This window comes from Centroberyx gerrardi, chromosome 6 (genome assembly GCF_048128805.1).
Source record: "Centroberyx gerrardi isolate f3 chromosome 6, fCenGer3.hap1.cur.20231027, whole genome shotgun sequence".
Taxonomy (NCBI): domain Eukaryota; kingdom Metazoa; phylum Chordata; class Actinopteri; order Beryciformes; family Berycidae; genus Centroberyx; species Centroberyx gerrardi.
This window is the reverse complement of record NC_136002.1, coordinates 12121232-12137278: the sequence shown is the minus strand read 5'-3', so window position 1 is coordinate 12137278 and position 16047 is coordinate 12121232. Positions and strand designations below refer to the sequence as shown.

Here is a 16047-nt window from a genome sequence, read left to right as displayed (position 1 = left end):
TTTCCTTCACATGTGAAATTTTTGAATCCGAAAGTGATGACTCTTGGCACAGTCACGGCCGCCATGATGATGATGATCTGATCTGATCTACAGGCTGTATAAAGATCTGATCATACTGTGTGTGTGTAACCACCAGAAATACAAAATAGTCTAGAGCGGGAGGGTGTAACGACTAACGAGTGCTTCTCGTTGAAAAAAACGTTAGGTAGCGAGGAGCTTGACTGACAGGGTAGTCATCCAATCATGACAATGCCATTCCCAGTGTGCGCTCGCATACCGGGTAACGTTACACACTACAGACACTTGTAATGTGAACATTGACAACGTTTTTTTAATATATATTTTTTTTATATTTTATATTTTATATTTAAACTGAAAACATAAAATGAACACAAACAAGTCATTCGAGTCATCATGTCTCAAGTCAAGTCACGAGTCTTTAACTTCCAAGTCCAAGTTGAGTCTCAAGTCATTTATTTTCTGTCAAGTCAAGTTGCAAGTCATCAAAACAGTGACTCCAGTCGAAGTCACAATGACTCGAGTCCACATCTCTGGATGATTGACTCTCTGAAAAAGAGAGGGAAGTGACGGCTAACTCTGATTGGTTCTCTGAAAAAAAGGGGAAGAGTGTTTGCCAACTCTGATTGGGTAAAGAGAAAGCATGAATGAATGAAGAATGATTTAGGTAGTCTTCCTGATTGAAATTACGTAATACTTCACTAGTAGGTGTAAATATAAATTTCTAACCAATAAAACCATCAGATTTTTGAACAATCCCGCCCCTCCACATCTCACCCATCAAATAAAATTGCCTTTTTCTCCCTGACTCATATTCCATTGGTTTAGACTTTTGACTGATCCCTCACTGCATTATGTCCCACCCCAACATCCTGTTTCAACAGGAAATGCATCAAATCCAGGAAGTAAAGATGCCGTTTCATGGGGTCTTTAACAAGAACCCTCCATTGAATGCTTTTCTATCAGCACACAGAATGCAGGGCACACAATGAATTTATGTCTTATTCTTAGTGTGGAAATCCAAAGTTTATCCCTATCCCAACCCACAGTCTATCCCTGCAAATATTTACTAAAGCTGCCGGAATGAGTGCTGTTCTGCCACTTTAAGCATGGGGAAAGCTCCTCAGCAGAGGTGCCTCTGCTGACTATCGGCCCCCAGTCCAAACATAATGTCAGGATAGTAAAACTCTGCCCAGGGCCCATGGTGCCGCAATCTATCTCCAATTTATAGGTGAGAGCAGTGCGCCTTCCAGAGCCTCTCCAGGGACGCAGCGGAGACCCAGAAGCAATGACACAGTTCACTGTCAGCCTCCTGCTCTGCCTCTCCCCATCAACTGGGAACTGCAAGTCATACTGCTACACAGAGAGAGAGGAGAGGAGAGGAGAGGAGAGGAGAGGAGAGGAGAGGAGAGGAGAGGAGAGGAAAGGAAAGGAAAGGAAAGGAAAGGAAAGGAAAGCACGAGTTGTTACAGGCTTATATTTATGCAAAAAATCTCTCTCCATTAATAGTATGTTTCTCGTTCTAGTGGGACACACACACACACACACACACATAGAAAGAGCATAGGAGAGCCTCAGGAGGAGTATTATTCTCTGTGGGCCTGTGGTTCACTTGGCAGGGCCCCGATTGGTAGTCATGTAAAAAAAAAAACACAGGAACTGGAGTGAATGTTTTATTTCCACGTGACAGTGACCTTCACAGCAGATCTAAAGGCCACTGCGCTGTTACTTTTTAGGGAGGTCTTCCAAAATCAGAACCCCCTGAGCTACGGCATCAAACCTGCTTTGTACTCGGTTGTTATTCATGGGAGATTTTTCACCTTTTCAGCAGGAATAGGAGATATACTTAAAATAAAAAGCACTGCACGATGATTTCATTCAGGCATTGCATTCGACTGATTTTTTGGAAATGTAGAGACTTCATAAAAATATTCTGAATACTAAAAGGTCTTAAAAAAATATATATTTTTAAAAAGAAACATGATTTCTCTTTATCTTTTCGTTCACCACAATACACCATCTGGCTGTAGATATCAAGGAAGTGGGTCCACTCATCTTGGCTGTTTAATCCTCCCAGGCTTACAAGGCTATCTAGTTGATCTGCTGTAAGGATCAATTGCCTGGGGGGCAAAGGTCATCCCTGACCTTGATATAATACAGTTGAGCGAGCTCATACAGTGCCATGATACTGAGGGCTAAGAGAATCAGCGCAACATCTTCTTAACCTTTTAACAGTTTCAACTCTTGCTGTGCTTACCCTTCAGTTTCCAGTAAAGTAGATTAAAATGTAAAACAACCTTTCCTATATCTTAAATCAATGTCAATCAATGGTTTGTTCTTTAATGGCTCGATCTAATTCATTTGAGTGACAGCATGTACAGTATATTGCAAGTGATATTCAAACCTGAAACACCACTTTGTTATAGCAGTTACACCACAATTAAAATTGGGATGTGATGTCTAACCCCTTATTATTCATGTTTCCTTATTAGATTTATTGTAAGAAGCAGTTATAAATATAGGATTTGTGTGATTTATTTGACATCATCAGAAACACTAGTATCTCTACTATCATTTAATAAATCATTTAATAAAAACTGTTCATGTCAGTAGCCCCTGGCAATACTAATTATGTTATATAGTCTGTATCGGTACAGGTAAAGACAAGAGTTCACCTCATTGTAGGAAAATTAGCTGAGATGGCTGATATGCAGATTTATGTAGAAGTATATGCAGATGGAATACAAGCTAGAAAACCTGGAAATGTATTGTGTGTGAGTGTGTGTTTCTGTGTGTCCTATGTATTATGTTCATATGCTATTCCATTGAAATATACAAGGACTTCACCTTCAGGCTGTAAGGCATATTTATAAGATTAGCCAGTGTCGGCTTGCCCTCATATGTTCCTCATGGAGACCAATGATACTGCGGCGCTGTACCATGATGAAAGCTGTGTGCCGTTCTCTGATCAACTTTAAAATCCAGCAGTAAGGCTTCTTTATGAGAGCTGCTTGTAGCTGAAGTCTTGTTCAGTCTAGTGGAAGCAGAAGTGGAGCTGGGCAGGTAAGACTAGTAACATTTGGCAAGATCCTTCAAACTATCTTTTTTTTTAATAAAATCACTGAGAACGAAGACAGAAACAACCTTCCAAATCATTGAGCACTCTATGATGAAATTGTTAATCTCAACCTGAAAGTGAAAGGACAACATTCATGGAGCTGTTTTGGATGCATGCTTTTCAGTTCCCGAAGCTGAGAGCTGCTCAGCGGGATTCAATCAGTCAATTAGCTTGGCTGAACATGGAGAGGGTCACCAGGCAGAGGAGGGAACAAGCCCAGCGAAGCTCGCTCTGAAGAGGATTCTATTTATAGTTCATCATGGGAATATAAATCCCCCTGCTGCCCCTGCAGAGTGTGTGTTAATGCAATATATCACGCATACTGTGGAGGCAACGGAAACACAGCAGCCACATTCAGGCTTTGATATATGGCTTGAGGTAATTGTCTCTCTCTTTCTAATTTGCGTATTGACATGTACACGTGTTCCACACAGAGTCTTTATTTATTCAATGTACATTGTTACACAGCTTGATAGTACCATGCGGATAAGAAAAAATGCCTCTGGGTGAAATATTTGATTCTGAATGGAATGCTCCAGGCTGGGATTCCCAAAAACAACCTTCGCTCTAAAATCTCCTTTGTTCCATCTACTGACAAAGTTCATAGTGCTTAGGTGCTTTTGGGAAACCAAGTCCAGAGAAGTACAGAAATGGATGGTGGAAGGTACAGCTATGAGGCTGGGATAAATACAAAAACATATCCTAACACAAACACCGGCTAGACTTTAACGATGTATGGGCCAATTATGGCAGGACAGAAAACAGCTCTTCATAACTCTTTTTCTTCTTCTCATTTATTGGTACAGCAATCAAATTATAATAATAATAGTAATAATAATAATAGTAGGATACGTTATGGAATTCACAGACATGTCATATGATCGACAGGCTATTGCCTTGCATTCTCTCCCCCCCCACCCCACCACCACCACAACCCCTGGAGTTCGAACAGGTACGAATTTGTTTACATGCAAATGCCACGCCGTCGCCACTCTGCAATCGCCGCCGCCGCCGTCTCCGTCTCCGTCTCCGCAGGCAACGGCAGAACAACGTGGCGCTCACTAGGATTTATCATCGTTCTTCTTCTTCTGGAACTTCCTGAACTGGGACTGGATGGCGACGGCCGCCTTCTCGGTCTCCGGGGCGTCCATGTCGATGTCAAAGTCCTCCGGAGTGTCCTTCTTGGATGCATCTGGAAGGGACAGGAAACGAGGGTTGAGACTCACAGCGGCACACAAACACAGTATCGCATGCTTGCTGATCCACATTTCCTAGCCAGGTGAAGGGTATAAAGGTGTGCTGTCCTGTGTAGCTCAGTGGGTGGAGTGAGGTGCTGTCACTTCCAAGGGTAGGGGTGCGTTCCCCACTGGGGCCACTCAAAAAAAAGGCCACACAAAAAATGTATGCAGTCACTGAACTGAAAGTCACTTTGGATATGAAGCATCTAACAAATGGTGTGTTACTTTCAGTCAGGGAGGAGAGATGGGAGGTTTTGTGACTACACTCTGCAACAGGGACCACAACTGGGATATGTTTTGACAAGCATCATCTAATATTAACAACAGACGACGATGTAAAATAACATGAACTCCCTTTACCCAGACATTATTTGTGGGGAAAGCCATAGCAGAGTTTCAGCTCAGGTAGATACTCATCTCAGAAAATCTCATCTATTTTAGAATGTTTAAAAAAATCAAGTAATCTGAGTAATGTCATGATAAACCTCCAGTTTTTTATGCATGCTTATCCGAGTTATATTACTGTAAAACAGTAATATAATGTAGCCTGAAAGATTAAAATGTCCACTAGTGTCCCTCATAAACCCCATTACTTATTACAATAGTGGGGCAGAGCAATCCCTTAAGGGGGACACCAGCAGTTGTTTTCAAGGTCAAAGGGCAAAGCATAAATTGATCCCCTGTTTCTAATCCTCTCTGGAGCTCAGGCACCACCGACCGACGGGACATGACTGTAATCCCACTAAAAAACAGATAAGAGCCGGCTTCAGCAGGCATTGTCCACTGATTGTCCGAAGATTAAGAATTAAGAGTGTTTTATTCTGGTTGGTGAAGTCCAAAAGGGTTGGAAAGTAAAGGTAGAGAGGAATATTGCATTGATTACACAAGAGAGTTTTCCTATGGCTAAGTATACTTAAGTTGAACATAATTTGCTGATGTTGGGGCAAAAAACAAACAAACCCATAATTGCAGTGTGGCACCCCCATTTGAGAAACATTACATTTATAATGTTTTTGAGATGTGGGGGATTAGAAAAGCATGTTATTCAAGAGCAAAATATAGATGGTCAACTAATTGCTGGATTGTAGGATGCACAGACGACTATAATGAGAGGGCACATTAGTAATATTATAAAAGAAAAATTGGCTTAATTGCATAATTATACCGTTTGCGTACCGCAGGTAATGTATGATTAATCTCAATAGCACTCCCCATTTAGCAGTACATTGGCTGTTGATGGAATACAGTGGTGATTGTAAAAATGAGGTGAAACCCAATCATCAAGTTGCTATTTTTAATTTCTTTTTTTAGCCAATGGTTTCTCTACAAAGCACAGAATGGGGACTATTCCATTTCTTAGAGTTGTACCTTACAACACTCCTGCCTTAGATTGATCTGTTTGATTTTGATCAACAGAGGGGAGAGAGAGAGAGAGAGAAGAGAGAGAGAGAGAGAGAGAGAGAGAGAGAGAGAGAGAGAGAGAGAGAGAGAGAGAGAGAGAGAGAGAGCGAGAGAGAGAGAGAGAGGAGTGGCAAAAGCAGAAAAGGCAACTCATGTATTGACTGTGCAGCTAATCCCCCGGGTCCCTTGGGGCTGAGCTTGAGTGCCTCTCTCTCGCTGTTCAAGGAGGAAACGCTAACTGCTGTGTCAAGCCTCGCTCCGAGTCCTGCATTAATTGATATTGAATTTTCCAATGCTCTAATGCCTGCTGTTTTCATCCCGGCAGCATTAGCTATCGAGCTGTGCCCTCCACCGTGTCAACGCCAGACATGTTCATAATCTTCGTACTCGAGAAGGACAAAGAGGCCGTTGACAAAGTTTGTTTTTTTGAGGAGGGATTGGTTGTCAGTCCCCCTTGCTATTTCTCTCTGTATTCAGGAACCATGAATGGTACATATGCAGAGTAGAGGCATTGGCAGGATTTGATCCGGGATTTGAACAATGCGGCTTTCAGGTGCTGGAAGGAATATTCTAATTATGAGGAGAGAGCACATGAATGGCCCAAGTGGTAAATACAACTGGAAAAGTTTTCTATGACACCTGAGTTAATGAAATGGGCGTGTCTTGAGGGAAAAATGCCAAAGAGCATGGAGGCCGTGTCAACATTGGCTCCTTGGCTCCAGTTTGTTTATATTTGACAAGTCGTGCAACAAGTCAAGGCAAGTTTATTTAAATAGCCCTTCATCACAAGCATACGCATTGGATAAGCACACACTTCCAAACTCTGAAGTAGGATCTTACGGTGAGCACTTGAAGGCAGCATTACACTTTGGGACTTTGCATCAGTGAGATTGTCAGCAGTATTTACTTTTCAATGATGTACATGCTAATGTTTATGAGACCACCACAAACTAAATAATTGCTGGACACACAAAGGTGAAATATTAGAACCTAAGTTTGATGCGTCAGATGTATTAGTGTAAAAGAACCATGCCAGTATCTCTTTAACAAAGACTTTGCGGGCTGCAGACACAGGTGGGTTTTCATCAAGTTTTACAAGATGGGAGACAGTGGCCGAGCATGACAATGATGGATCACACTTCCCGTGAGGACAGCTTGAGGATTCATCTCTTCCTCGACAGACACAACGGATTATAAAACCTATTACCTCTGGCAGCGCTTTCTCAATGCCCGTCTTCACCTAATGGGAGCGTAATGTCTGCTGTCAGAGCGCCATTCTGGATAATCTTTACTGAGCTTTCAGCAGGGGGGAGAAATATGTATATATTTATGGCCGTGGCGTGTGGTAACCGCTGGAAGTGAACGCTACATGCCATCTTGTCCGGGGCTCAATGGATTTACTTTCTTCAGCTGTGACTTTCCCGCATGGTGACATTTCCAGTAACTGTAGTCTCTTCTGACAGCAGTGGAATGGGTTCATAAAAGCCATGATGAGACCATCCTTGGTTGGCCGTCTTTCAAAATGTTAGGAAGACCTGCTCTGAATCCCTGTGGAAGCTAGGACCCCTTATTGATTTCACCTCTGAAATCCAGTTCAGTCATGAAAGGGATTTGTAGGAGAAGGGGAGGAGACAGGTTGAAGAAGGACTTTAAGACCTTGAGAAAAGAGACACATAGATTGTGCAAAGCGGGATGTGTCTCAATACTAAGAAGGTGATGCTAATGTTTCATACAGTCAGTGTAGATGATTGATGGATGATTGTGTTGCATATTTGAGAAATTTTAACAAGAGACACTGTACCTCTATGGGAGCTCAAGTACGGTCAACCACCAAAATTGCTTTGTGGACCCATAGTCAGCATCGCTTTCCTACTTTCATTTTAAAAACCTTGTCTAAAAACATTGCTTCTAGCCCATCTACAAGCAAGCAAAAGTAGATCATGGCAATATTATTTATTCCTGTTGTTTATTCCTGTCTCATTCTTTTCGAGAAACAATTTTAGCTGTTTGCAATATTATTGATATTGATAGCTGGGGGAAATAAAGCCTGAATGCCGGTGGTGACGATGAAACCCTCATGTTGGAGATTGACAGCTCCTTAACTCCTGTGGAGGTTTATATGCGAAAAAGTGAAAGCGCTCTAAAAACAGTTAAATATTGCTTTAAAATATATAGTAGAAATTGGGATGCATTACACGTACTGTATGTTTTCGATTTACAAGTAAGACGCCAACCTTGCTTCAAATTACCCCATGCTAAGGGCGTTTTGAGAAACCCATTGCCTGATTTTTTCTTTTTTTTTTTCTTTCAGGCACCCAGCACTCCAAACATAATTGCAGTCTGTGGGTTAGAAAGCTAACAGCACCGCTGGCCTGTAACATGCTTGTAGATTAATACTTATAGGCTACTGAAGTTTCCTACTGTGATTGGTCAGGCCCCACATAGGCTGAGGAAAGCACACACGTAAACACATAATTCAAAACCGCAGGCATCTTAAGCAAGTATATGAAAATGAAAGTAAACAATTTAGGGAAGTGGATCTTGGCAAGGAAGTCATGGCCTGCGTTTCCCTCATGACAAGAGAATTATTATTGTTGCGGTTGGTTCTCCACAGATGAGTAGCCACACAAAAAGGACAAAACATGTATCCTGTGCATCACGGACTGACCCTGAGTTTAATGCATTAGATGAATGGGTGCCCAATGTCAAGGTAGGGAAAATCTTTTCCGAACACAAAGGGAGTGGAATCCATGAGTGCTTCAATTTCCACAAAAAGTAGGGAGGGACACTCTCTTGGAGGATTTTTCATGTATTACATTTCTGCAACTGTGGTACCAGGCAAAAAAAGCAACTCTCAGCCTAATTTCAGATACAAAAACTTTGGCAGGAGATAAAGGGCATGACATGCTAAGTATAAGATATCCACCATAAAAGCCAAAGGATTACATCAGGACTCAGGCTTACATCTCGCACCGACAGTACGTATTCAGAAGGTGTATGTGTGTTTGTGTGTGTGCAAACTCATTTGTGAATGTGTGTGTATGGCATGTACGTAGCATGTGAGTGTACGTGCGTGTGTGTGTGCATACTGCAGTGTGCCTGCCTGTGTGCTTGCTTGTGTGTCTGCGGTTGTGTGAAGGTCAGGTAAATATCAATGACCTCTTAATGTTCCTGAAACACCTGAGGGGAACTGAAGCGTGAGAGAAACCACTGGGATCAATAGACAGAAATATACAGGAAGCATTGACTCTGTATCGACTGGTACTGTGTGCTGGGTTTTTCAATGCGTGTCGACTTTTATTTTGCTTTGGGGAGGAAATATGGCTTATATGTATACATATAATCAAATAGATCTGTGCGATCTCTAAAAACGCGTTCTCTGCGTAAGGCCTGGATGGCCAAAGCATCTAAGAACAGTATGTAAGCCATTCAGAAGCTGAACGCACGCAATATCATCCAAGGGTTTTTATAGTCTTAATTGGGATCAATGGACCAATAGTATTTCCTTAGCCCACGAATTTAATAATCCAATCATTATAATTACTCTAAAACATATAATAATCTAAATTTGATTATATGATATTCATGCATTTTTTTATGTTCCTCAAATTTAAAACTTATGTTTCCTTGCGTTGGACAAATAATTTGTGGACTGTGAAAACGAGATGTTTTTTTCTTATCTTGGTAAGAGTGCTCTCGACCACTCGTAAAATTTTCTCTTACCTAAGAGAAGAGCAAAAATAAGAAAACATTGGGGAATCCCAGAAATCAATGGGTACTAACTAAATAAGAACAAATCGTGGATACGAACAAAAATAAGAGAAAATTTGTTCGTATATCGCTTCCTGCATGAGGCCCATAAGATGAAATCATTATAGCTCTAATTGAGTACAGTAAAGCTAATTAAAAAGTATGTACAAAATGGGTCATCCTGCCTCACTTTGAGAGCTTGTCGCAAGCTAATTATAACAATAAGATGACTTTGATCTCTAAGGTGAGCCAATTTGAAATTACACCTGTGCTTCTTTGAAATCAAGAGAGCGCACTGTGCTGCGTGGCAGTTTCCACATTCTTTCAGTGCTATTCATTTAGATAGATGAGTGGAGCGGTTTTCAGTCTGCGCTGCGCCGCATGAATCAGCAGATATAGTACACATATCAGATCCGTAACATCATTATCAAAGGATCATATTCTTTAATATTTGTTTGTTTGTATGATGTAAGAAAGCTGTACTAAGCCGGCGCTGCCCCAGCTGTTGCAATGATGGGGACAGCCTGTGTTGTGGTTGGACTCGAGGCCAGTGAACATATGGACCATATGGCCCAAATACACAGCAGCTGGGATCTAACCATGTTGACCAATGTCACAGAAGACGACTAAGGGCTTCTTAGGGGCAAAGGACTGGGCCTTTAAAGGGATTGCAAAACATGGAGTAAGATCTTTCTTTCTTTCATTCTTAATTTCTTTCTGTCCTTGGGGGTTTGCTGGTGTCATGTATGTGATGTCAAGAAAGCCTGCCAGCAAAGATAAAGGTTAACGTGGCAGCAAACATGAATCCAGCCATAACTTCAACCTAATAACTGTACTTTCAAAACTGCTCTTTCTGAGGACTGCTTACAGAGCAAGATTTCACTATCCACACAACAGGAACAAACTACAAAAAAAAGAGATTAAAACCAAACTTCCCTAAGAACAAGACTTTTCTGACAGCAGCATCCCCTGACTAAATGACTCTATAGTACAATATGGTTTGTATTGTGTCTCTCAAGGCACAGCGGGTGCATGATGCAGCAAATTGCAAAATACCTCCTATTTCTGCAGCTGTTTGATTCAATTATATCCACTCGATAAATATTCAATCTCCTGCAGTAATCTTCATAATAATCTTTGCACTCTCCCGTTTCCTGCCAATTTAGCCAGGTGATGGGCGGGGGGGGGGGGGGGGGGGGCGGTTATCAGGTAAACAGCCTTCGCTCCATCAGTGATGTTCTTCAGAAACTGTACCCACCCAGCTCAAAACGAGCCGTGGTTCCAGAGAGCGTGAATACATTTCTCTCTGTGGACGTCCTTGAGCCTGTGAGAGGTTGCCTCTAAAGACTGTGTACCGCTGTGCGGCAGGGGTATGCAGAGTGGGCGTGAGTCAATAGCAGCCTTACTCCCTCGTCGCCCACTCCAAGAGCTCTCCTCCTCTCTCTGTCTCACTCTCTGTCTCACTCTACCTCTCTCTCTCTCTCTTCTCTCTCTCTCATTCTTTCCCACTGTCTCACTATATTGAGTGAAAGTCTGCAGACACGCTGGGAAAGCAGTTTTTCCAAGCATCAAATTAATTGTCAAGGTCAGACAACAAAGCATTTCAAGTCCTCTGCGATGCGGATGCGTGTGTGTGTGTGTGGGTATGTGTGTGTGTGTGTGTGTGTGTGTGTGTGTCTATTCGAGCCTGTGTGTTCTCCCTCACTTTCTCTTGTAATTAAGTGAATGGAAAGGTAGACCTGAATGCTAAAGGCAGTGAAAAATTGGTCTCTTGCAACGTGGTGTTTCTTTCACCTCGGCCAAGCGCTAGAGGTAATTTGGATTCCATTAATTGCTGTTGGTGAATAATGTGGCTGAATGGTGACTGTGTTTAAAAGGGCCATTTCTTCTTTTCTTTTCCCTTTTTCAAACAGGATCGCTGGCCGCCTGAGCTGAGTTTAAAGCCTCATCCAATTACATCAACATGCCGTGCAAGCAGGTTATTGGTTTACAAGGCAAAGGATAAGCCCTGATTCCCCTTCTGCACACCTGAACCTCAATTAGACCGGAATTGCAATTGGTTAAGACAATCATTTGTCGTTAATTGACACGGACTGTTTACTCAGAAGATTAGAAAATGAAATGGGATGATGAGATTACTGGAGGTGGCTTTTATTCTTTCATGAAATTATAACTTTACCACATCCTTTATTGCATTTCCGTATCTCTTAAATGCACAGGGAAGGCGAGGGTGGGTGGTGGGGGCTGCCCCTGCGTTTTCTGTCCTAGGTGCCCTCTTCAGATTGAGAGACTGAGATAGAGTTTCTAAAGGGGCATCACTAACACGGAACCCCTGAGGAGCTATAAGCTAAAAGAGGAATATAACCAGTCTGAAGGGCGTTTATACCACAGTATTTCCACTATATGCAGGCTATTCAACCCCGGCGTACAAAGCAACGGACTAGCTGTAACTTTGTAGGATGATAGTCAATAATGTCTGTGCTTACAAGGGCAGCACAGACAACGCATTTGCACTCTCAGGAATGTATGTATGCGCAGAGTCATGTTGGCATACACAGTAGCACATTCCTTACCTCTCTTCAAGAGCTTACATTGGTCAGCAGCGAGCTTTTAAGGCCACATGAATGTTTTCATCCTCTCGATAAAATCATAAAACAGCTCCTTCTGCAATGTGAGCAGAAAAAATGTCGAGCTCCTTCAGATGAAAAGACTGCTAAAATTGTGAGAGATGCCAAACTGCATTAAAGGATAAGGCCGGTGTTTTTTATTGCATTGCTTACCATCAACAAATCCTATGAAAATAACAAAATCAACAATGCGTTTGCTCTACTCCCGTTACTTTCCGACTTCCCACGTATCGTTTTTAGCCGTCAACCCGGAATTCATTGGCTCCAATTGTAAGATAAAAACCTTGAAATACAGCTCACAAAGACATAGTTTCAATTTTAAAAATCGCTAACTGTTACCATGAAAAGTCAGGCTGTTGTAGTTATTACCAAATCAAATTCAAATGGGAACAAATTCTTCATTACGCCGGGGACTATTTTCAGTGCTACGGAACTACTTTCCTGAGATCACAAACGTGTTTACAGCCGGCTGTAAACACGTTTGCGATCTCAGGAAAGTAGTTCCGTCGGCTGGCCCGGTGCATCGTGATGATGAAATATGCTGCCCAGAGCAACGGCATGGCTCTGTGACGTGTTTTTAATAGTTTTTTTAATACAATGGAGTTCTATGGCTGCTGGGACATGGCTTCATTGGGCACCGGCTACATGGACGAGATTTGCTGGTTCAACAAAATCATTGCTGATTTTGTTATTTTCATAGGATTTGTTGACGATAAGCAATGCATTAAAAAACACCAGCCTTATCCTTTAAGGAGAAACTATTAGGGCCTGTAAACACAATTTTACACCGAGGCCTAGATCTATTTGACACGTCTCATTTTCCCACCATTAACTGTATGGTTACGTGAATATGGGCCCTGTTTATATAGGCCATATTTTTTAAATAGCATGCTGAACTGTCAATAAAGTGATTCTCACAATGCCTCTTCACTTTCAGCCGACAGCTGACAAGCCAAGCACAAATTCACCTGTTCAAAAGAGCTGTGCATTGGCTCTTATAGTGCAACTTGTGGATGAATGTGGAAATCGTGACCTTGGTATAATAAGGTTCTATCTGACCTTTTTGTCAAAACTGAGTTAGTCACATGAACCTATTCTATGAGTGCCTGTTGACATATGTGTGGTGTTATTTTTTGAAAATAATGATTTTTGAGTCTGTAATTTCTAAAACAAAAGGACCCATCTCCATTTAACTCAATGGATGCTGAAAACTTTGAAGCTCAATATCTCAGAACAATCCTGAAGGCAGATAGAACTTTATAATTCTAAGCTCACGAAATTTCAATCACTGCTATTTTGTATAAATCGAGTGACATCATCGAGAAGTATTAATACAGAATGAGTGCTTGAAAATGTATAAATGAGTTTTTAAAAGCAGATATTCATGCCACAGGACCCCCCTAGCATTTCCATAGAGGGCATTTCTGCCCTTTTAGAGATTTTCGCCCCTGCCCCTATCAGAGGCTGTGCATGCCCCTGCTGCTTGATATGATCACTTACAAAAAAACATTATCCACATACAGCCTGGCTGATCTGGGCACTGTGGCTATGTGGCTATGTGTATCAGAACACATTTCAAACCAACTCATGCAGTGTAATTTGCTGTTGTAAAATGAAATAAAATTCACAGTTGTGCACAACTGAAAGAATATAGCAACATCTGCAAAAACTACGTTTTTCAGAAATAAAGATAAGAATGCATATTTTCTCATTGTCATGCATGTAACTTTTAAAATTGTCACTTGTTTCAAGGGCCCAGAGGTCCTAAAATGCATGTAACACATACAGTTAATGACCATGTAAACAAAGGAAAATTTAAATCACAATTAGATGGTTTTTCAACAGCAGCAGCTATATTTTTTACATTGCCTGTTTGTTTAACTGGTGAGATCAGGCATTTGATGTTAAGTGAGTTTCTAATACACCCATTTCTCCAGAAAATTACTTCAGGGTTGCTGGAGGACTCCATTTCATTCTGGCTCGACTCTATTGATCGGCTTACCTCTTTTCATAAAGCCATCATCCATACAGCTATTTGAATAAGGACCATTGCACGATTATCTCATAAAATCGGGACAGCTTGTTCTCTATGACTCTATCCCAAATAGGGAACTAATGCCCTGTCAGGAAGTTGTTATCTCCTAAGCTAGGATGTGATCGAAGGACGCACACCAAATCACCGCCCGGATTTGGAAGAGGGGGAGGTGGAGGGCGGGGGGCGGGGGTGCAAGGAAGATATTTGTTTCACTGTGATATGTCTAATGACAGAAAGCTCAGCAATAAATATGATGTGTAATGCAATGCACTTAATGCAGGGAGTTATTCTTTTTTTCTTCCCCCTACAAAGTCCTTATTTCCCCCGGGACTGAATTGATACAGACTATCTATCTTCTCTGCTCAGGGAGGCATTCATCAGAGACTTGGGTTTACAGATTGCTGATGGTCATCTCTCTTATGTTTCCCAGTGTCTATATTCTTCTAACCAGTTGAGTCAGGGCATTAAAGTTGAATGGTATCGAAGCGATCCTCTTTCTAAGTGATTTATGGCAACACTGTAAAGCAATATATACTTTGGGAAACACACTGTAGTTTAACTGAACTCTATTAAGGGGTGAATTTGCTGGACGATCCCTTTGGATCAGCCAGCCATTGCTCCCTGATGTCGACTGTGCGCATGTTCACAGCTAATGACACGGCTCTGGCGTGAGCTCGTGTGCTCACACAGTCGGGCCTGGAGGGGACGACATATGGCAGAGATGCAGAAAACTGATCTAAATGACAAATGAACTAATTGAACTTCCCGTTGTGAAATCTTCTCCATGTCACGTCTGCGATGACACTTTGAACTCTCGTCAGACCCTGATGGGATTTGACGGAAAGCCCTACGGTCAGCCGCTGTCGTGTGTGTGTGTGTGTGTGTGTGTGTGTGTGTGTGAGCGAGCTCTGAAGGCAGCTGTCCTTCAACCCCTGTTACCGTCAATCGTGTGACATGTACAGGGAGAGAGGGGCAGGAAGTGAGCCTTTTAAAGCTCATCTAAGATACGTAGGGCAGCGTGTAAGTTCTGGTCCATTTATCCCCTCTCTCTCTCTCTAGTTCTTTATGTCTCTCTCTCTCTCTCTCTCTCCATTAAGGTAACTGCTTTGCCTTGGCCAGCTGTTGGCTGTATTCTGAAGAATGGTGCAAAAGTCCCGTTGCTTAAATGCTTACCCAGCTCTGGCTTCATTTAGGGCCTATAATGCAGAACGGTGTCGTGTCGTTGGGCACTTGATCCCACGGGGCGCATGTTTTAGGAGACTGAGGAAGCCAGTTGTATAAGCCTTGCTGGCAGAGGCGCCAGAGCGATGGAGGATCTGTAGGGAATGCTATACAGTCGCTCAGGGAGCAAGGACTTTGAATTTTTGGTGATAAATGAACACTTCTCAGCATTTCTCAGCTACGCTATTATAAATGCAATGAGTGTATCAAGCATAAAATTGCCAAAGCAAATAAACACAGGAAAGGTGAGTGTCTTGAAAGGAAATGTTGTAATATATTCCACATGATTCACTGATTTTGAAAGTTTCTCCAGTCTTTTTAATTACCTTGTCCTCCAGATGTCTTGTTGTTGCCAGCAGCTGCTCCGGATCCTTGTCTCTGCAATACAAAAAAGAAAAAAACAATAGAAACAAAGAATTAGGTGACAGGGCTTTTTCACAGCTACTCTTCAAACCGAAATCCCTCTGACTCCAAAAAGATGATGCGGACATTTCCCCATGATCGTGTCGTTGTCACACTCAAACGAGCCCACAATACGCGCCGCCGCTCTGCACCCTTTACTAATTAAGTTGTGTCCTTATGATTGCTCTGACAACTACTGAGGGCTGACTTGCCACCTAATCTGCTGTGTGAGTGCTA

General features: G+C 42.0%; 1 protein-coding gene across 1 annotated transcript in view; it reads right to left on the bottom strand.

Annotated features, from left to right (window-relative positions):
* Positions 1-4124: 4124 nt before the first annotated feature.
* The window catches only part of pcp4b (Purkinje cell protein 4b), a 37092-nt gene continuing 25169 nt past the window's right edge, over positions 4125-16047 (bottom strand). Inside the window, exons 2-3 of the mRNA XM_071917869.2 lie at positions 15735-15786; positions 4125-4328 (exon numbers count right to left, since the gene is read on the bottom strand). Coding sequence (XP_071773970.1) covers positions 4198-4328; positions 15735-15786 — 183 coding nt within the window. The 3' untranslated portion in view covers positions 4125-4197. The remainder of the gene's footprint in view (positions 4329-15734; positions 15787-16047) is intronic.